This window comes from Salminus brasiliensis, chromosome 19 (genome assembly GCF_030463535.1).
Source record: "Salminus brasiliensis chromosome 19, fSalBra1.hap2, whole genome shotgun sequence".
NCBI classification, from domain to species: domain Eukaryota; kingdom Metazoa; phylum Chordata; class Actinopteri; order Characiformes; family Bryconidae; genus Salminus; species Salminus brasiliensis.
In genome coordinates this window covers 35,025,762-35,048,060 of record NC_132896.1, presented here as the reverse complement: position 1 = coordinate 35,048,060, position 22,299 = coordinate 35,025,762, and the positions used below count along the sequence as shown (strand labels likewise).

Below are 22,299 nucleotides of genomic sequence, written 5' to 3'. Positions count from 1 at the left end.
ACAGCAGATACACATATAGATGGATAGATAGACAGACAGACGGATATATTATTAGACTGACAGAGATAGACAGACTAATAGATAGACAGCTAGACAGACAGACTAACAGACAGACACAGACAGACAGACTAACAGACAGACACAGACAGACAGAACAACAGATAGATAGACAGACAGACAGACTGATAGGTAGATTGACAGACAGACAGACAGATAGATAGATAGATAGATAGATAGATAGATAGATAGGCAGACTGATAGATAGATAGATAGATAGATAGATAGATAGATAGACAGACAGGCAGACAGACAGATAGATAGACAGATTGACAGATTGACAGATAGACAGGCAGACAGACAGATAGATAGATAGATAGATAGGCAGACTGATAGATAGATAGATAGATAGATAGATAGATAGACAGACAGGCAGACAGACAGATAGATAGACAGATTGACAGATTGACAGATAGACAGGCAGACAGACAGATAGATAGATAGATAGATAGATAGGCAGACTGATAGATAGATAGATAGATAGATAGATAGATAGATAGATAGACAGGCAGACTGATAGATAGATAGATAGATAGATAGATAGATAGACAGGCAGACAGACAGACAGATAGATAGATAGATAATTAGACTGACTGATAGATAGACAGACTGATAGATAGATGGAGTATATATATATATATATATATATATATATATATATATATATATATATATGTTGGTTAATGGTTAATTAGTTCTTTAAGCAGTGCTGATTGGCCCTTGTTGTCGTTTCAGATATCATGATATTTCAGGCTAGAATTCCATTACACTCAAGCAGTTCTGGGACACGGGCCTACGGTGCCACCATCTGGCAGCATCTCACTCACACACACACACACACACACACACACACACACACACACACACACACACACATGCGCTCACTAAATATAATAATTAAGGGAGAAATCTTTTGATCCCCATCTAAATATTGTGAAAGACAACTCAGCCCCTTTGACATTTTTTCTCCTGCAGGCTATATTTGCTCGGCAGTATTTACCTACGCTGGCATTTTGGGTGTTTGTCAATTTTCTTTATGAGGCTGTTCAGTGCCGGAGCGGGGATGCGCTGGCTGCCTGCACGCTTGCCGGGGTAACTGGATGATATTTGCGTGGACTGACAGTACATGCCAGGAGAGGTTTCATATCTGTTTTGGCAATCTGAGAAAAATCATTATTCTTCATTTACAACACAGCGCTGTTTCCCCCACTGCCAATCACAGCACCAGACTGCAGCACTGAACACACCTGCAACCACCTGAAACCCACACACAGATACACGCACCGCAGCAGGTGAGAGGGGGCGGAGTTTGTAGGCTATTTGCAGCAATACAAATACACTCCCTGGCCACTTTATCAGAAAACACTGACCCTACTGGAAATACAAGCAGTTTCTAATAAAGTGGCCAGTGAGTGGAAGTACAAAGTAGGTGTTTCTTATAAAGTGGCCAGTGAGTGGAAGTACAAAGTAGGCGTTTCTAATAAAGTGGCCAGTGAGTGGAAGCACAAGCTAGGTGTTTCTAATAAAGTGGCCAGTGAATGCAAGTACATTCTAGGTGTTTCTAATAAAGTGGCCAGTGAATGCAAGTGCATTCTAGGTGTTTCTAATAAAGTGGCCAGTGAGTGGAAGTACAAAGTAGGTGTTTCTAATAAAGTGGCCAGTGAGTGGAAGTACAAAGTAGGTGTTTCTAATAAAGTGGCCAGTCAGTGGAAGCACAATGGGAAGTAGTAAGCACCTGCCTCCACTCGTCTGTCCACCCTCCTCCTTTAATGTCTGCATTTCAGCCTCTTCCCTACTTCTGTATTTTAGAGGAGAGGAGAGGAAGGGCCGCACCACTGCTGTGAGACACTGATTGATTACACACTCTGCAGAGAGAGAGAGCGAGAGCCATTAGATCTGAATGGAACTTCAATAAAGCAAATTCTTGGACAGCTATCTCAGTCCATCACAGCAGCGCTCCCTCCGCCAGCACTCTGTCTCTGTGTCTGACAGGCCGCCGCTGTTACTCTGGGCCTCCACGGCTCTTCAGTTTAAATCAATATATAATATTACACAGGTCAGACCTCACCCAGACCCTCGCTTCATTTCTGCCCCTGGCCCCCGGCGGCCCGGCCTGTCCTCTGTGCCCAGTCTCTGTTTCTGCAGCCCTGCCCCGGCGTGCACTGCTGGACGCTGGCGTGTCAGACGATATTGTTGTTGAAGATGGATTGTGGTTTCAAAGAGCAGCAATGGTCACTGTGAAGCCCGGCAGTCACGCCTGGCGCTGTGGGATGTACATATGAAAACAAAGACAGTGCTGAGGGGTCAGTCTGGGAGAACTGGACTGGACAGCACTGGATGCAAGGCTGGAGGCTGGAGAAGCAGGGGTGGAGGTGGTGGCGGGTGGGGGGGGGGGGGGGGGGGGCTTGTTGACATTTGTCATGTTCGGTGGACATGTGATGGCGCAAGCTTACCACCTAGTGGTCAAGCTAGGGAAATGCATCTCATCAGAAACCCATACAACACTGCTGTGAGGATTTGATTGCATTCAGCAAGGTCCAAATAACCCCAGTGGTATTGGGTGGAGCCTCATCATCACTCCAGAGAACCCCAAAGCCTTTATACCCCTCTAGCTCATGCTCGGCCTTGGGCATGGTGATCTTAGGCCTCTCCAGGGCTTTTTTAATGGGGATTATACAAGTGGGTGCATCATTGGAGAGTTCTTATAATGATATTTAAGGAAAATGTGCAGAACCGAACCCCCGACTCTTAGAGAAGGCTGCTGTTTATTCCAAACCCCTGTTTACAACACAGTACAGTACAGTACCCGTCTGCGTGTTGTCCCGATGGCTCACAGCGTCCTATACAGAGTTTAGCTCATTTTCCATGCATGAACTAGACAGTAAATGGTACATTTTGAGACTCAGACATAATGTTTACCTTTTAAAAAGAGACTATTCAGCAGAAATTGGGTTTCTCGTGTTTCCTGATGGTACTTCAGGACGTTATCAGCTGTGCTGTGAGCTGCAGGCTGCTTCAGTTTGCCTGTGTTTGGGTCAATAGTTAGCAAAACTTTCCTGGGACTGCTGGAGACAGTCACCTTTTTGACTGATGTCATCACTGTGAGTGATGCTGTTGCCGTAGCGACATCATTAGTTTGCCTAATGATGTCGTCGCAGTGACAGTCTGACAGTTTGACTGATCTTGCGGTTGTCATAGCAACTGATGTTGTCCTCATAGTGACAGAGGACAGCATACTTTTGACTGGTGATGCTGTTGTCGTTGCAACTGATGTTGTTGCCATAGTGATGGAAGTCATCATTTTGACTAATGATGCTGTTGTCGTAGTTTGCTGCTGCTGCTTTGGTGACTGAAGGCGTTGCCTTGGTGACTAGTGCAGCTGTCATCATGGTAAGCGATCCACTTGTGGTCTGAGTAACTGATGATGTAATGGCTGCAAAACTGGGACTTGACAACAGCTTCAGCTCACATCGTTATCACTGTGCGGATACTGTCAGCGAAACAGAGGAGAAGGGAAAAAAAAAAAAAAAGAATAAAATGACGAAAGATTTTAAATGTTAATTTCAATAAATATTTTTATTGGTTGGTATTAATTTGTTTATTTAATTTGTAATTCCTCACCTCTTTCCACTGACCAACAGGGCAAAAGCCTCGTTAATCTGCTCCAGAGAGAGTGTGTGGGTCACAAACTCATCCAGTCGCAGCCGGCCACTCATGTAGTCCTCCACCAGTCTGGGCACTCCCTCCACACTCTTCCAGCCTGTGGGTCATCCAGCATTCACACAGTGGGCGTAAATAAATTAACCAGAAACATCAAAAAACAAAATGAATAGTAATATTAATAATAAATACATGCTACTTCTTTGGTTTTCTTATTATTAATAATACATTTTAATAAAATTATACTACTATCTAAACACACACACACAAAATTACATTATAGCACTGTTCTTACCACCAAAATAGGTGCCCTTAAGAGTCCGTCCCAGAAGGATGTCGATGGGCGACAGTGACATTTCCTCCAGCTCTGTCCAGCCCACGATCACACAGGTACCCCATGCAGGTTTGCACGACTCCAATGCTGCCCTCTGGTGGTGAGACCTTGAATTAACCGTTGCACTGCACAAATCCAAATCATGGCTCAAAACAGCTCTACACATGAGGAAGACTCTGAAATGGATCAAAATATCACTACAAGTCCACATCAGATATTAAATACACCATATGGACAGAAGTATTGGGACACCTGCTCATTCATTGTTTCTTCTGAAACCAATGATTTTAATAGAGCTGATCCTGGTTTTGTTGGAGTAACTGTCTCTACTGTTCAGGGAGGAAGGTTTTCTACTAGATTTTGGAGGGCATTGCTGTGAGGATTTGATTGCAACAAGAGCATTAGCATCCCAAAAGTACTGGATGGAGCTCCACCACCATCATTCCACTGAATCCAACTTTGCAGAGTCCAGTGTTGACTCTGCACTGAGGAGCTCCTGTACTGTTAAACTCACCATCACAGCCACGTTCCCCACACACTCGAAGCAGTAGTCCACGCCTCCCCCAGTCATCTCACTCAGAACCTCCTGAATGGGTTTACTGTGGACTTTGGGGTTTACAAACTCGGTCACTCCAAACGTCTTGGCAATCTCAAGCTTATCTGGGTTGATGTCGATGCCGATGATCCTGCTGGCACCGGCGGTCTTGCAGCCCAAAACAGCAGCCAGACCCACAGCGCCCAAACCGAACACAGCACAGACGGAACCGGCCTCAACCTGCAGACAGAAATTGACCATCAGGTTCCCAAACCACTGGCATCACCTCCACACTGAGTAAAGAGTGAGGGGGAGGATGTAAATTTCATATTTGGTCAAATCTGACACACAACACACACACACACACACACACACACACACACACACACACACACACACACACACACACACACACACACTTTGCCTGTGTTTAGAACAGCTCCGTATCCAGTAGCCACTCCACAGCCCAGCAGGCAAACTCGGTCCAGAGGAGCATCTGGGTGGATTTTGGTGATGTTGTGTTCGGGTACCACCGTAAACTCACTGAAGGTGCTCACTCCGATAAACTGGTGCACCTGCTGGCCCCTACAGGTGATCCTGCTTGTGCCATCTGCTAAAACACCCTGCTGAGTATTCTCCCTGAGAGAGAGAGAGAGACAGAGAGAGAGAGAGAGAGAGAGAGAGACAGAGAGAGAGAGAGAGAGACAGAGAGAGAGAGAGAGAGAGAGACAGAGAGAGAGAGAGAGAGAGAGAGAGAGAGCTCAGTGTACAGAACCCCTTACACATATATTAAGTTAGGCATGTGTCCTCACCAGTTCTTTGAGCACAGGTTGGTTTTGGGGCTCAGACAGCACTCACACTCTCCACACTGGGGCAGGAACAATGGGATCACCTTATCTCCTTTGAACATATTATTATTATTATTATTATTATTATTATTATTATTATTATTACTACTATTATTATTATACCTTTTAAATGTGTTCATATATTACAATGCATGACTGATGTAGTAAACAAAACAACTAAAATTACTAAATAAGAAAATCTTAAACCATTTAACTAAAATAATTGCCATTATGCCACTTTACTACATTCATATCATTTATATATATATATATATATATATATATATATATATATATATATATATATATATATATATATGTAAATATTATTTTTTTTTGTTTTTAATTTATTCTTAACCGAACGGTTGCAACTGTAACAACTGCAATTTCCCTTCTGGGATCAATAAAGTATATCTGATTCTGAAGACTGTATAAAGCATACCTGCACTTTAATGTTGGTAAAATTAAATAAAAGCTTAAAAATCAAATCTAAATAATAACCAGTACTCAATAAGGCTCAAGCTCAGGCCTCGGCTGGTAATATCAGGTGTGTGTGTGTGTGTGTGTGTGTGGTTTTTACCTGGTGAGAAGCCACGCACCCCCGGCCCAACACTCTCCACCTCTCCAGCTCCCTCGTGTCCCAGCACCAGGGGAAACGGCCGAGGCTTCATTCCTTTACCACATTCATACAGGTACGCCCAGTCTGTGTGACACACACCACTCGCTGCCACCTGCACAACACACACACACACACACACACACACACACACGTCACATAACACTCCAGTGTTCTCCTCGTGCACCAAAATTACAAGTCAATCAATCAATCTGTCAGTCTGAATGCATGTCTGTCTATCAATCTATCAAGTAATCAATCAATCCGAGCAATAACGCTGCATGTGTGTGATTTATGATCAGGCCTGCAGCTGATCACTGACCTTTATTCGGACTTCATGGGCTTTGGGTGGGGCGACCTCCACCTCCTCAATACAGAGAGGTTTTCCCGGCTCCCAGGCCACTGCGGCCTTACACCTGATCACCTGCAGCACAGGTAAACACACGGGTCACTGCTGTGTGTGTGTGTGTGTGTGTGTGTGTGTGTGTGTGTGTGTTACAAACTAAAGAAGAAGAAATCATTACATATACAAAAGAATGAATGAATGAAGACACCAACAGCACTCCACCTTATTCTCAGTTCCCATTTCAGCCAGTCAACCTGTAACAGCAGGTAGAAATCTGCTTTCTGCAAAACAAACAAACAAACAAACAAACAAACAGTGAACAGGCTGAACAGCTTATAAACACATGTGCATGCTTTCAGAGTCTCTTCTGTGTGTCTGAGACTAAGGCCGAGTCCAGTACACTCTGCAGTGCTGTAAGAGCAGAGAGAGAGAGCTGGGGTTCGGTACAGGCCGGGTTACAGGGGTCACAGGGGTCAGACTGTCTGCATAAAACTACTACTGACCTTTAAACTGGACAGGCTGAATGGTGTTCCACTTCTTCTGTGCACATGATTTCTAAGCTTGGTGAAGAACACTGCCATCTAGAGACGTGTTAGAGAGTATATCTGATCTGATTACAGCTGGATATTTTTTTAATATAGAGGAAAGTTTTATGTTTCATTAATGCATTTAAATAATTAATTACATGAATTAATGAAACAGTTTTGTTCATGTCATTTGATTCAATTATATGAAATAAATTAAATTATTTAAATAAATTAAATAAATAAAAAAGTAATACCTTCAGTTCAATAAATAAACAGTTAATTAAATAAAGAAATTAATATTAAATAATGTGTTTTATGCCACATGGTTAAAAAAAGGACAGCTTGTTGATGTATCACCTGTAAAGTGCTGCCAAAACAGTGATAATTAAAGGATATAATAAAGTATTTCTTTGTTAACCCAAATTAAAAAAAAAAAAAAAAAAAAAACTTATCAAATGGATAAAAGTGGATTAATTTAATTGTATTTTCTAAACATATCATAAATCATGTCATAAATATTTTTTTTTATATATAAGATATAAGTACAAAAGTACTGGATGGAGCTCCTCCACCATCATTCCAGAGAACACAGTTCTTCCACTGCTCCACAGCTCCTCAATGCTGGGGGGCTTTATACCCCTCTAGCCCACGCCTGGCATTAGGCAGCATGGTGCCCATAGGTTCCTCTTCATCTGCTCCAGAAAGTCCTGAAAACTCACCATATCACAGCAGCACAAGTGTGTAGGTGGGGTTAATTGGAGTAGAGGAGGGAGGAAAAGCAGCCAAATTACTGTCAGCTGTCCTCCTTTCCCCTCAGTGCCTGTGGCACCTAGCAGCAAGCTAACAGCCTGGGCTAACTTCCTGTAGCACATGTGACCTCTTCACACGGGCAGCATGGAGTCCGGTGGGCTGCAGATGAGTTTACCACTTTCGATACTCCTGTTCGGCTTCTGCTGTTTGTACACAGTGGCAGCCGGTGCAGCTGGAGGTGATTAGTCTGGGTTTCCTCTTTAGGGAGGTTCGAGGGGGCCGGATTAGCTATAGGTAGCTAGCAGCTTGTGTTTGAGGCTGTGTAGACTCATAAGGAGCTGATCCAACAGGCCTGTGTTTGCAGTGCTGCAGGCTGCATGGGCAGCTTCAGAATCAGGTGTGGTTACTGCAGTAAGGTCTTATGGATGTTGGCCTGGAGCGAGCTGCACGGCTGACAAGTGGGGTTGTATCATTTATTGCTCTAAGTTCTGTGTTTTGGTGCCATTGAATTATTGATAACTATGAAAATGTTTGAGACACATAAATGTGCTGTCATATGTTTCTCCAAGGTCTAACTGTACATGATCAGCCATAACATTAGTACCAGGTGAAGTGAAAAACATTGATGATCATCATCCACAGTGGCTCCTGTCAAGGGGTGGATCTATTAGGCTGCAAGTGAACAGTCAGTCCTCGAAGGTGTCAGTCCTCGAAGGCGTTCAAGAAGGTCAACGGGTGAACTGGCGACAGGGTCAAGGGTATCTAAGGCTCATTGATGCTCATGGAGGTTCTGCTGCTGATGTAGGGCTTGGTGCCAGATACCCCAGGACACTTTCAGAGACCTTCAGAGAGAGTCCATGCCTTGAATGCGTAGATCTGTTGTGGCAGCACAAGGGGAGCCTACAGGCAATGTTATGTTATAGCTGATTGGTGTACAGTTCACCGTTTTTGACCAATCAGAGCATACTTTGTGGTATAAATGAGTTTCATTAAAGATAATGGTTAAACGTGGACCCATAGACGATGATAAGAGCTTTTTTAATGCTTGTGTGGGTGGGGCTTACATTAAGCCTGCCTTCGTATTTTTGCGGGGCAGTGGTGGCTCAGCGGTTAGAGCTTCGGGCTGTTGTTGACAGGGTTTTGGGTTCGATACCTGGGCCACTGTTGGGCCTTTTGAGCAAGGCCCTGCACCCTCTGCATGTGTGCATGATGCTCACTGTCCACTGTGTGTGTGTTTCGCTGGTGTGTATGTGTGTGTTCACTGCACGGATGGGATAAAGGCAGAGGCCGAATTCCCTCTGTGTCCGTCATGTTGCCAAAACAGCTCTGACCCGTCGGGCGTAGACTCCTTATGGACACCTGGACAAGAAATATTGACCTCCCATGTATTGTAGAAGTTTCTGCAAGTATTATGACATTGATATTGAAGGCATGTCGCCCACAAATAGGGTGTACCATCTGTTCTCCTGTGTCCCATTCAGAGCCCCATCAATCCCAGGATGAAGCTGCAGGCGGAGTCTCCGCTCACCCAGGACCCACAGACAAAGTGTTCGGCTTCCTGAGCTGCTTGGTGGCGGTGGTGCTCTACGGAAGTAACTTTGTCCCTGTTAAGACCGTGGACACTGGAGACGGTGAGATACCTGGGACATGTTTGCAGTGTTTGCCCACAGCATTGGTCAAAAGTTTGGACATACCTGACTGTGCTATATGCGTTTCAGAATGGGAGGTTGGTGGGAAAAAAAGGGAAAAGTGGCTTCTGAGTTTTATATGGAATAGAAAGAGGCATATCTGGGGGAAAATGTTGTTTTGGGGTCTATTTTGCTGTATGTATCCCTCCACCATGAATAGGTTTTAGCGCTGTTCCAGAGCTCAAAGCCTATTCTATTGGTAGTACTTCTCTACAGGGACTCCAAGTAGCTGAATGCATTCATTGCAAGGGTTGTCCACAAACTTTTGGACATATAGTTTTGCTGTTGTAGCTGCATCTGTCTGGTACTAAATCTGTTCAAAATAAAGTAAGTGTGTGTGTGTGTGTGTGTGTGTGTGTGTGTGTGTGTGTGTGTGTGTGTGTGTGTGTGTGTGTGTGCGCGCGCGCGCGCGTGTGTGCATGTGCGTGTGCGTGTGTGTGTGTGTGTGTAGGAATGTTTTTTCAGTGGATTTCCTGTGTTTCTATATGGGCGGTGGGCTTTGTGGGGGACATGGTGATTCATTCTTCTAAAGCTCATCCAGCTGCCATGATAGGAGGGGTCATATGGGCCACTGGTAAGTGTGTGTGTGTGTCTGTGTGTGTGAGAGAGAGAGAGATGGTGTGTGGTCATAGTTTTTTGTCATACTGAAATGTATTTACTAATTTCAGGAAATATTACGTCTGTCCCGGTGGTAAAGTGTATTGGCCTTGGGCTTGGGATGCTGCTTTGGGGAGCCAGTGGATTGTTGATTGGATGGGCAAGTTCAAGGTGACATCAGATTTTATTATTATTATTATTATTATTATTATTATTAGCAGTAGTAGTAGTAGTATCAATAAATAATGACAGGACTTCATAACTGATATTTACTGGATTCAAAATCAGGAGCACATGTAGGTCCCTAATCACTGCTCCCTACATTGGAGCACTATGTAGTACACTATTAAGGAGGGTATTGGTTCCCTATATCACTGTTCCCTAAACAGTGAACTATGTAGTGTGTACATATTGGACAGTTTGGTACATAACCTTTGATTAGGCGTTTGATTGTATGCTGAGTAATGTGTTGTGCTCAGGTTCGGTCTGTTTGGACTGGATCCTGAGGAAATCTCTAAGCCGGTGCTAAACTACTGCGGGGCCGGCCTCTGTTTGCTCAGGTCAGAAAAAGACCTCTCCTGTGTGCTTTATGTGCTGTCCTTTGCACCACTGGGCAGGTTTCTCGGACATGGATTAAGCCTGTTATTGGACTTGGTTGAAGAGCCAATAGCCAATGGGAAGGCACAGAGGACTGGGTTTAGAGTTAGTCTGGGTCTAGGAAGCTGGCTCTAAATGCATTCATTCAGCAGACCGGTTTGTGCTTTGTTATTTTTTGATTATTATTATTATTATTATTATTATTATTATTTTTATTATTTTTCCAGTGCCGTCATATTCTTCTTTGTAAAAAGCGATGTGCAGACACCTGCATCACCCGACACAACACCCATCCTGATAGAAGAGGTTGGTTGCGGGTGCTTTTCTGGCCGTATGCCATCAGTTTACTGTTTATTAATCATGTTATTTACAGTAGCACACTCCCTCTTGTGCTCCATCACTCTCACTCTGTTGACCCTGTCCATTTTTAGAGATCACTTTCTGACATTCCTCGTCCCAGTGACTCGTGGGTGGACACAGTATCACCAAAGACCAGAAGACCACTGTATGTACTACACTTATCTGTGCTCAACTTTAGCATGCTGCATTAGCCCTGTAGCTGTGTGCTTAGTTGTAGTGTTCACTCTAGTGTTTCTCTACTTCCAGCGGTTGCGTTATGGCTGTTCTGTCAGGGCTGCTGTTTGGTTCAGCATTTGTACCCATTCTTTACATTAAACACCACTCGACCAGCAATACCAGCATGTTCACTGGATCCAGTCAGAATGGTAAGGAAAGAGAGATGATGGATATTTTAATATGTATTATTTCATTTAATTGTCTGCAGATCAAGATGCATTAATATACAGCGGTATCTTACAGCAGTCCAGAGTCACTCAGGTCTAGCTTTCCCAGAAGCATCTTAACACCTAGATGATTCTTAAATGGTTAAACGAGCATTACACTGAACACACTCTCTCTTGATGGCCTTGAGAAACTGGGTCCAGCTCTCCTGCAGTTCAGCAAATACATAATCTGCAGGTTCTCTACCAATGCTGGTGTAATTGTTGTATGTTCCTGGTGGTATTTCATAGTTTTGATGCCTTCACCCTGAACCTTCAGCTGCTGCTCAGGCCAAATGACCCCAGTAAACCTTGGTGGACTGAGGTTCATGGACCTGGTTCTTGTGTTTCAGATCTGGACTACTGTTCTGCCCACACCACTGGGATTTTCCTCACGAGCACGGTGTACTTCACCATCTACTGCGCTGCCATGAAGAACAGGCCGCGTATTTATCCAAGAGCCATCCTACCAGGTTCTTCTGTCCCTTCTGTGTAGGATGGATGGATGAATCAAGTACACTATGTGTCCAAATGTTTGTGGACACCCATTTTCATAAATACATTCAGCTACTTTAAAAGTTGCACCTTTTGCTGACACAGCTTGTCTAGTCTGTGTAGAGAAGTACTGCCAATAGAATAGGACTCTCTGGAGCAGATAAATAAACATGACTCTATTGGCACCATGCTGCCTAATAATGCCAGGTGTGGGCTAGAGGGGTATAAAGCCCCCCAGCATTGAGGAGCTGTGCAGCAGTGGAAGAACTGTGTTCTCTGGAATGATGGTGGAGGAGCTCCATCCAGTACTTTTGATTGGGATGATGAGGTGGGGTGGTGATCAATCATCATCCAACATCCTGACCTCACTAACAACACTCTTGTCACTGAATGCAATCAAATCCTCACAGCAGTGCTGCTCCAGAATCGAGTAGAAAGTCTTCTTCCCTGGACAGTAGAGACAGTTACTCCAACAGAAGCATGATTAACAATGAGAATAGGAGAAACGGTGCATGCGCAGGTGTCCCAATACTTTTGTCCATATAGTGTATGTAATTTCATGCTTGTTTTTGTTTGACTGATGGCTGTTTACTGTGTGATTCAGGGCTTTTAACGGGCCTGATGTGGGGGATAGCCACGTACTGCTGGCTCCTGGCTAACCGTTACCTCGGCCCTGTGGTGACCTTCCCTATAGTTACAGCAGTGAGTACAGTATCAACGCTGCTGCCTGGCTCTCCTCAGCCGGCAGGTTCTGCCTGTACGTCTGGACTGTTTCCTTAGTGATGCTGCTGTTTTGTTTGCAGGGTTATGGTTTAGTGGCTGCTCTGTGGGGAAGTGTTGTCTTTAAGGAAGTCAAAGTAAGTAGGAAGGATGTACTCTGGACGTGGCATTGCTAAAGCGGTCTATTGTTTTACCCAGCTTTCCCACTCAGGCTTATCTTTCTGAATTTTGACATGAATCATCTGAATCACCATTTCATCTTGAAACACCATGACCAGGCCTCTGAAGGAGGTATCTGGCCTCACAACATTTGGGAAACATCTTGGGAAATGAAATTCACACTTTAAGCCTCTAAAGAACGCTGTACACATGCATTTCTGGACAAGCTGAGGGGTACAGAAGCGTCACTGAGAGGTAGAGCAGCATGTGGACTGAGGGGGTAGAGTAATACAGGATTTTACACTTATATGACTCTATGGGTTACGCAGCGTTACACAGTAGTTCTGGAGAGCGCCGTCCTGCTCGCTTCACCAAGTGTAGACTCATTTAAACCAGATACCGAACCACTCAAACCACTTCAGGAGGAGCTCCGAGACTCATTTGAGCCACGTGTTATCGCAGTGTAAGCCCATCCGCCACCCCAAAATTCATCGACAAACAGAAATCCTCTCCAAACAACAGAAACCCCAGTAAAAATGACCCACCCGTCCCACCCGGCGGTCAGATAGCAGGATACGATCCAGGTGTCCAGGTGTAAATGGTGTCCTTGTTGCTGGTTGGTGGTCTGTCCATGCTCGAGCAACAATCAGGAGGTACTCGAGGTAAACTCATGACCGGGAACCCTCAGCAAGCCTTAGAGCCGCTTTGATGGTCTAAACATCTGGGCGCAACTGGCTGACTGCCTTAGATCTTCATGTTGCCCATTTTTCCACATCCAACAGATCATGTACACAAACCAACTGTTCAGCTGCCGTCTAACAGAGAACCCAGACCTTAATCCGCACTCTTCTCTTTATCTGAGCTCTGGTAGTGGTGTAGATGCATGTCTTTTCATATAAAACACCTTCAGGTTATTTATCCTATCCCTGATCCGTGACTGTAGCTTTAAAAAAAACCTCTCTGAGTTCCTGCAGCCACCCTATCTGATGTTCCTATGCACTTCTTATGAGTTCATTTTCTTTCCTTTCTTCTGTTTCCTCAGGGCCTTGGGAACGGGCTACTGTTTGTTTTGGCCTCCTGTGTGGTGCTGACCGGCTCTCTCCTTACGGCCTTCTCAAAATTCTGACCGCCAGCTGCCTGCAGGGGGCAGTATGTCCACAAAACTGCATCCAGACTGACTGGCGCAGACTGGCCGGCTGTCTGCTTCAGAGGATTCCATGTAGAGCTATTTATTTCTGAATTAAACCTGTTTTCGTTCCTGTTCATTTGCTCGCTCTGCTTTATGACCAACTACCTCCCCCCCTCCCTCCTCTGTTCTGACTCACCAGTCTGCTGTATGCATTTAATAAGCACATAAAAGTCCTTGCAGCTCAGGAATTTGCCTTCAGCCTGATGTATGAGTGTGAAAATGCAGCAGGTATGACTAAACCCACGGCCAGTACGCCAAAACTGTTTACATAGCCCAGCTACAATGGAACAACTGGGAGCCTTCCAGCATCCGAAGCCTTTTTCTCTCAGAGTTCCAGTCGCTAAAAGGTGCAGGAAGGGTCGTTTGTGCTGAAGGACTTATGGGCTGATGAAAATTAGTGTATGTGATGTGATGTTATTATTGTGATAAACTGCCACAGTATGTGTTTCTGAGCATCACAGTATCACTCAGTACTGAAAGATTAGGAATGACTGGGTCGTTCTGTAACGAGGCTGTTGATCATGTTTAATTAGACTCAGTGTAATCTGTGCTGCCTCAAATAAAAGTCATTGTGCTAATAATTTTGAAAGTATTGTTTAGTATTTTTCATAGTATTTTTTATTTTATTTTTATTTGATAGTATTTTAAAGTGATATTACCCCCCCCCCAAAAAAAAGGAAATATGCATATTTATTTTATTAGTATTTTATTAATAATTAGGATGTATGTTATGATAAAAAAAAAAGCATCACTTGCTCATCAATTATATATATATATATATATATATATGAAAGTTTTTTATGTATAAAAGCATAATCTCTATATCATGGGGAGTTTGTCCTAGACCATTTTGACCATCTTAACAAGCTTGGTCAAGTTAGACTGGCTAGTCCTTCAAACTCCTATTAACCAGTTTACCCGCTGACTTCCCAGTATAGGGTGTTTTTACCTGGATGACCAGAACCATTGACCGTTAAAGACCAGATTAGACCATCTGAAGCCAGCTACCAGCAAAACCTGGTCTTAAGGTGGATTTGTCAGCAGAGTACTTTAGAGGGGTTTGTGTAACTGAATTTTGACCAGATTTTTATAATAAAAGATGATCTAACTAATTAAGTCTAATTAATTGTGTGTGTGTGTGTGTGTTTTCTGTCTGAGGCTGTTAGTTTTATATACCACTAACCACAGACCTCCTCAGAAAGCTTCTTCACACCAGTCCGGCCCAAACTGTGTATCTGGAGAGTAAACTCTGAAGCCATTGGTGATGCTGATTAGCCGACCCAGCCTCACCAGACTAGACTAGAAAGAGTACAAACTCTACATTCGTCACATCCGGTCTGCTACACATATGCTGTTCTAATTATCCCGGGATGTGTGCTGTTCCTGTTTACTGTCCCCTGTCCCCATGCTAATGTGGCAAACAGCCAATGAGCCCAGCTGCATAATTCCCTTAGCACAGTGCTATAATGCTACAATATTTGTGCTTATTTGTTTCCCTCATTTCAACCAAACATTTAAACTATATGTGAAAGTTAAGTGTGAATAAGTCACATTTTTACAGTGATTTAACTCATTAGCACATTTTAATACAATTAGTGCTTAATATATTAGGAAAATAAATAAATAGCAATAAATTAGTTAAATTCTGAGTAATACTATATATTGCATTAAAACACATCATGTGATCATCTCCAACTCAATTATCATTAAACTCATATTAACGAAGGGCTTGGTGAGCAATACTTACAAAAATATTTTTTTTAAATAATATATTAATATATATTTAATTATATTAATATATTTAATTTAATTACATTTGTATATACATTAAAAATATTTTAAAATACTAAAACAATTTAAATAATGGTACAATTTATTTGATTTAGATTTAATATTATTTATTTGATTTGCAGAATAATCGATTTTTCATATTTTTTCTTTTTTCATATATCATTTCATTGTCATTAAAATTACTTTGAATAATATTATTATTGATATTATTAATAATAATAATAATAATAATAATAATAATAAAATAGTTTTAAAAAACATTGTTGCTATTGCGCTGTCTTACCAGCAGGTGTCGCTTTTAAATTCAAACACTTCAGGAATAATTTCCATGAAACTTTTCATCGTTTTATTTTCTCTCGTGCTTCAGTTTAGAGGGTTGCTCGTGCTGCTAGAGCATCTCGGTGAGCTATGAAGGACGTCTTTATAAGGAACACCTCCACACCTGCACCTTTAATGAGGGTATCTGACAAGAAGAACCAAATCTAGCGGAATTTAGGACGAGTGGGATTTCCCAGCACGAAGGGTGAGGCTGGCTGGTCTGGGAAGTTCAGCCAGTGCACGTCTCCTTCCAGAGCGCGTGGAAATAGATGGTGTAGGAGCTCCTTGTCCACAGGAAGTAAGGGATTTGGCGGCACAGCAGCTTGGGAGCCAGACCAGGGGCTCTGAACTGACCATGTGGATCTTCTCGCTCTAATGGAGCGGTGCGTAATTCCTGCCGGTCTGTTCTGTCTCAAGCTGTGTAGAGCGTCCAGCCGCTGGTGTTGGTGGAGACACCTCAGGGCCAGAAGGAGCGCAATAGTAGCCGGGCTCTGCTTCGTCTACCTGCTCTTCGCCGTGCTTCAGGTCAGCCCCTCTTCAGCTGATGGGAAACGGGGCATTGGCACCGTCCCCTTGCGGCGACACGGTGGCCAAAATACGCACGAAACGCCAGCACCCACGCGCTCCAACGTGGTCTACATAACCCTGAGGTCCAAGCGGCACAAGCCTGCCGTCATCAGGGCCACAGTGAAGCCCAAGTCGCGGAGGAAAAAGGCAAGGACCTTGGCCAAGCATGACGCACAGGCGCATGGAGGTAACGGCAGGCATGAGCAGGACGCATGGGCTCCAAAGCGCACCAACACCAGTGAGCCCTGGACGCAGATCATCCACCAGGCACTGGCACTGTACAGAGCAGGTCACGTGGAGGATGGCACGGATTATCCAGGCAGCTCCATCAGAATATACAGCCAGAAACCTCCCCCGTGGCTCAGCCAGGAGGACATGGCCCACATGCGCTTTCTGGCCAACAGTAAGGTCAGACAGCTGGAAAGACTCCAGCCTGAGGGTTCTCCAGCCATTCTTCTGTTTAAGGGTGCAGCTCAGGCTAACTCAGACCCATCCGAGTGCAGAGGGGGCTGTGGCGTCATCAAGTCTCCCGTGGACATGAGCGAGGTGTTTGCTTTCCACTTGGACAGGGTGTTGGGGCTCAACAGAAGCTTGCCCACTGTCAGCAGGAGGTTCCGTGCACTTGGTAGCGTGGTCATATCTCACCCCTCATGTCTGATTTAATGTAGGGTCCGCTATCATGTGTATGGTCTTGGAGTAATATGGATAATGTTTTATTAATTATGGGATGTTGCACCCTCAGGGATATCCCAAGCTTAAGCATTGGGAAAGGAAGCGTGTTAAAGGTATTACAGTGTCTGACGCAGTGCAGCATCTATTTAATATATGGATTATAATATATAAATATATCTTGTGTCCTGGCAGCCGTCCAACTATAGCTTCTGTGTGGGGAACACTGTATTGTGTATTCGTGAGATGATAGCTTTGCTTGAGTATCGTTTTTGTGGTTGCGTGCTTAGATATGGCATATGGGTTTGATTGGGTATAGGATGAATATGGATGGATGGGTAAGGGTAAGGGTTTGATTGGGTACAGTATGAATAGGAATGGCTTGGTATGGGTATAATTGGGTATAGTGTGGATAGGTATGGATGGGTAAGGGTATAATTGGGTATAGTGTGGATAGGTATGGATGAGTAAGGGTATAATTGGGTATAGTGTGGATAGGTATGGAAGGGTAAGGGTATGATTGGGTGTAGTATAGATAGGTATGGATGGGTAAGGGTATGATTGGGTGTAGTATAGATAGGTATGGATGGGTAAGGGTATGATTGGGTATAGTATAGATAGGTATGGAAGGGTAAGGGTATGATTGGGTGTTGTATAGATAGGTATGGATGGGTAAGGGTATGATTGGGTGTAGTATAGATAGGTATGGATGGGTAAGGGTATGATTGGGTGTAGTATAGATAGGTATGGAAGGGTAAGGGTATGATTGGGTGTAGTATAGATAGGTATGGATGGGTAAGGGTATGATTGGGTATAGTATAGATAGGTATGGAAGGGTAAGGGTATAATTGGGTATAGTGTGGATAGGTATGGATGGGTAAGGGTATGATTGGGTGTAGTATAGATAGGTATGGATGGGTAAGGGTATGATTGGGTGTAGTATAGATAGGTATGGATGGGTAAGGGTATGATTGGGTGTAGTATAGATAGGTATGGAAGGGTAAGGGTATGATTGGGTGTTGTATAGATAGGTATGGATGGGTAAGGGTATGATTGGGTGTTGTATAGTATAGATAGGAATGGATGGGTAAGGGTATGATTGGGTATAAGATGGATATGGATGGATGGGTAAGGGTAAGGGTATGATTGGGTATAAGATGGATATGGATGGATGGGTAAGGGTATGATTGGGTATAAGATGGATATGGATGGATGGGTAAGGGTAAGGGTATGATTGGGTATAGTATGGATAGAGATAGGTGGGTAAGGATGTGATTGGGTATAGTATGGATAGGTATGGATGGGTAAGGGTATAATTGGGTATAGTATGGATAGGTATGGATGGGTAAGGGTATAATTGGGTATAGTATGGAAAGAGATGGGTGGGTAAGGGTAAGAGTATGATTGCATATAGGATGATAGGTATGGATGGGTAAGGGTTTGATTGGGTATAGTATGGATGGGAAAGGGTAAGGTATGATTGGGAATAAGATGGATATGGATGGATGGGCAACGGTAAGGGTTTGATTGGGTGTAGTATAGATAGGTATGGATGGGGGATAGGAGTATGACTGGGCATGTGTATGATTGGGTATGTAGGAATAAATAATGGTATGTTATGAATGAAAATGATGGCTATGAATAAGTATGACTATGCATGCATTTTCTATGGAAAGGCATAGATGAGTTTGGTTTATTCTGTATTGATATGGTTGTGTATGGGTATGGATAGGTAATAAATGGGTGTGGCATGAATTGAAGCAAATGGGTATGGATAAGTATGGTTGGGTATAAATGGGTAAGGGTATGATTGGGTATGAACTGATATAAATGTCAATAGATGGGTAGAGAGCAAACCGTTTCTGTGGAAGAATGAGTACTTGGTGCCTTCAGACGGTCTTTAATTTAGTGACTCAGCAAAAAAAGTCCTTATTTTCATTATTGACCTCATTGCTTTGGATAAATGGATAAATGCATAAACTGTAGCTAGTATAACTGGGGCTGTTTACTGACTTTTTGGGGTAATTCTGGGATAATGAGCGCATGATGATTTTAGAGCTTACAAAAGTACAAAGGTAAACAGTTGTCCTCCACAGAGACAGCATGCATTTACGGTTTTCAGCATTTATAATCATGTTGTTTCTAAAAACACTGTTTCTGCAGAACTCCGGGACTGAGTGAGCCTTTTTCAAATACAACCTAGTCATTTCCTGCCTTCCCCCACACGTTTCCATGGAGAATATCCCACCAGTCAGATTCACGTCACACAGCTCCACACATTTTTGTTCTGAGACAAGGGTTCTCAAAAATGAGGTCAAGTTTCTACACTTGGTCCGTGTCTACACTTGTTGGACATTTTAACAGAAACACCTACCGCTCCTACGGTATGCCAAGAGTGGGTCTAGCAATCAGAAATATCCAGCCAAGAGTGGCTTTGTCGTCAGTAACTGACCACTGCTGAACGACTATCAGTTTCACTATTGATAGTTTTGTGCATCATCAGATGAGCTACAGCTCTCTACCTGTATGTCAGCAAGGTGGAGCCGCTGAGGAAAGGTTTCAATAAAGTGGCCAGTGTCTCTCAGCGCACAATATCAACTCTCTTGATGTAACACCCCATGCTGTGTTGTGTTTTAGACAGTCAGCTGTGTCCAGTGACCCTGTGGGACCCTTCGATCAGTGCTGTATCTGGACAGTTGACCTGGAGCTCCTACCAAACCTCCCTCAAAAACAAGTGCTGGCAGCGCGGCGCTCCAAAGCCGGAATGGAACTGCAGCAGCATCCACCACTATGAGTGGAGCAAAGTGGCACTGTTTGACTTTCTCCTGCAGGTGGGCTGTTCTTCTTCGCTTTGCTTTTTAGTATAATAATAAAAAATACTGAAAACTCATAATTAAAAAATGATGTAATAATTCTAATCATTCCATTTCCACTGAAAGTTAAGAGGTTTTATTGCCGTAACAGCGATCACACATTTCATATATACATAGATCACCCATAACATTAAAACTACCTGCCTAATATTGTGTAGGTCCACCTTGTGCTGCTGCAGGTCTGAGCATTCGAGGCATGGACTCCACAAGGCCTCTGAAAGTGTCCAGTTAATGTCCAGTAGCAGATCCTTTAAGTCCTGTAAGTTGTAAGGTGGGACCTCCATGGATCGCATCAGTGAGCTTTAGCTGCACATAACCCATGTCTTAAGCCAGTATATCAGGTATCCCTCCTTAGAGCACTTTTGGTAGGTACTGACCGCTGCATACCAGACTGAACACGTCACAAGACCTGCCTGATGTTTTGGAGATGTTCTGACCCAGTCATCAGACTTCAGATTCCTACACTTGTCCAATTTTCCTGCTTCAGCACCTTCAAGAACCTCTCGTTGACAGATTCCACTGGAACCCGATTATCAGTGGTGTTTAACTCACCTGGTTTTAATGTTATGGCTGATCTGCATATCTAAGGTTCTGCACTTTTTATATATGTGTGTGTGCTGTAAAATGAACCAAAGACGAACATGTGTTTGCTGTAGATCCACCAACGTCTGGACCAGAACTGCTGTGGGTTCAGGCCACGCCCAGAGGATAGTTGTGTTGTTCTTGGTTACCATGGCAAATGTGGGGTTGTAGACAATGTTGAACTGTCTACCATCGTCCACCGCAGACGTGACCCCCATCATCTCGTCTTCATCAACAACAAGGGCTTCTTTGACCGAGATGAAGAAAACCTCGACTTCAGGCTGCTTGAAGGAATCAAAGAGTAAGTGGCCAGTTTATCAGAAACCCCTCCCTTTTAGCTCCACCTTGGAGTTGGTGTACAGCTGGAGACTGTAGCTCATCTGTTGATGCACCAAAGTAGTCCTTAATCAGTGGCCAGGGTATTTTGGGTGGTGGACCTACTCTCGACCTTGCAGTGTCGATGTTCTGGCCAACTGCTCTTTGACCAGCTACCATTACTGCAGTCACTGAAGATCACCACACAGCACTAAACAGTGCCTGCAGTCTGACCACTGTGCCTTGAAGAGGCTGTTGATGGCAGTCATGTTGTAACGCAGATGTACGTCTGCTGGTTTACCAAAACTGGTGAACACAGATGGCTCCCACATCCCACATGGACTTAATGTGTGATAGATGATACCGCTGGGAACGTCCTGAAGCTGGCTGGTGTGTCAGTTTGTGGGAACACACCACTGTAACTCTCACACTGGTACATTGATACCTCATGTGCAGGGAAATAAATCAGAGGTGAAGGAGGAGTCCCGGCCTTCCCACTGGAATATTACAGCCTCACACGTTTCCTGAGTTACAGCATGTTCTCATAATACTGCACATACACCATCTGCCAAATGTTTGGGGACACCTTGTCTTCTGTAGAAGTTATTAGTTGAATTTATTGATGATTAGAAGCCCCCTTAAAAGGGTTTAATTTAAGGGTGTCCGTTTGGTTTTAGAAGTGGGAGGGGTGCTATCTCCATAGATCTGGATTTACTCGTGTGCCTTGTTGGCATTTTTTCAGGCTATATGTAATTATAACAATAACTCTTAAAACTGTAGCATAACTATGCAAAGGGCTGTAGGATAATCAAGGAAAGGGCTATAGTGTAACCAAGGAAATGGCTGTAGCATAACCATGCAAAGGGCTATAGTGTAACCATGCAAATTGCTGCAGTGTAACCAAGGGAATGGCTGTAGTGTATCCATGGAAATCGCTGTAGTGTAACCATGCAAATGGCTGTAGTGTATCCATGGAAATGGCTGTAGTGTAACCAAGGAAATGGCTGTAGTGTATCCATGGAAATGACTGTACCATGGGAACCAAGGAAAAACTAAATTCTGAACAGTGTGCCCAGTGGAAACTACAGCGGTGCTTTAACCGATGCGGGCTGTGTGTGTGTGTGTGTGTGTGTTCTCTCAGGCTGCCCGATGTGGCCGTGGGCGTGCTGAGCTCTCAGCGTTTAAGGGAAAAGCTCCTGCAGTCTCTGTTCCTAGATCAGCTGTACTGGGACAGCCAGGGTGGACGGCAGGGCATCGAGAAACTCATCGACGTCATCGAGAGACGGG

General features: G+C 43.8%; 3 protein-coding genes across 4 annotated transcripts in view; 2 read left to right on the top strand and 1 right to left on the bottom strand.

The window, feature by feature from the left end:
* Positions 1–2,304: 2,304 nt before the first annotated feature.
* LOC140540637 (alcohol dehydrogenase class-3-like) lies at positions 2,305–6,931 on the bottom strand. Of its 2 annotated transcripts, none has more exons than XR_011977883.1 (10): positions 6,619–6,684; positions 6,373–6,474; positions 6,015–6,165; positions 5,399–5,486; positions 5,006–5,225; positions 4,566–4,826; positions 4,013–4,145; positions 3,679–3,817; positions 2,977–3,547; positions 2,305–2,320 (listed from the first exon to the last, which is right to left on the bottom strand). XR_011977883.1 is itself a non-coding variant. In XM_072663015.1 (10 exons), the coding sequence occupies exons 2-10, from the start codon at positions 6,634–6,636 to the stop codon at positions 3,523–3,525; spliced, it is 1,137 nt and encodes a 378-aa protein (XP_072519116.1). In that variant the 5' UTR covers positions 6,637–6,677; positions 6,900–6,931; the 3' UTR covers positions 2,804–3,522. The 2 variants fall into 2 exon arrangements, 1 of the variants encoding a protein (XP_072519116.1); XM_072663015.1 differs by lacking the exon at positions 2,305–2,320 and adding an exon at positions 6,900–6,931 and having other exon boundaries at positions 2,804–3,547; positions 6,619–6,677.
* An 886-nt stretch (positions 6,932–7,817) lies between these two features.
* Positions 7,818–13,834, top strand: tmem144b (transmembrane protein 144b). Its single transcript, XM_072663821.1, has 13 exons — positions 7,818–7,911; positions 8,281–8,285; positions 9,157–9,304; positions 9,813–9,935; positions 10,030–10,129; positions 10,438–10,518; positions 10,783–10,861; positions 10,987–11,060; positions 11,162–11,287; positions 11,668–11,807; positions 12,434–12,531; positions 12,633–12,686; positions 13,751–13,834. The coding sequence occupies exons 1-13, from the start codon at positions 7,818–7,820 to the stop codon at positions 13,832–13,834; spliced, it is 1,206 nt and encodes a 401-aa protein (XP_072519922.1).
* Positions 13,835–16,057: 2,223 nt separating this feature from the next.
* Positions 16,058–22,299, top strand: part of gask1b (golgi associated kinase 1B) — a 6,676-nt gene continuing 434 nt past the window's right edge. Inside the window, exons 1-4 of the mRNA XM_072663925.1 lie at positions 16,058–17,198; positions 19,880–20,073; positions 20,772–20,998; positions 22,154–22,299. The exon at positions 22,154–22,299 is cut by the window's right edge and continues 434 nt beyond it. Coding sequence (XP_072520026.1) covers positions 16,382–17,198; positions 19,880–20,073; positions 20,772–20,998; positions 22,154–22,299 — 1,384 coding nt within the window. The 5' untranslated portion in view covers positions 16,058–16,381. The remainder of the gene's footprint in view (positions 17,199–19,879; positions 20,074–20,771; positions 20,999–22,153) is intronic.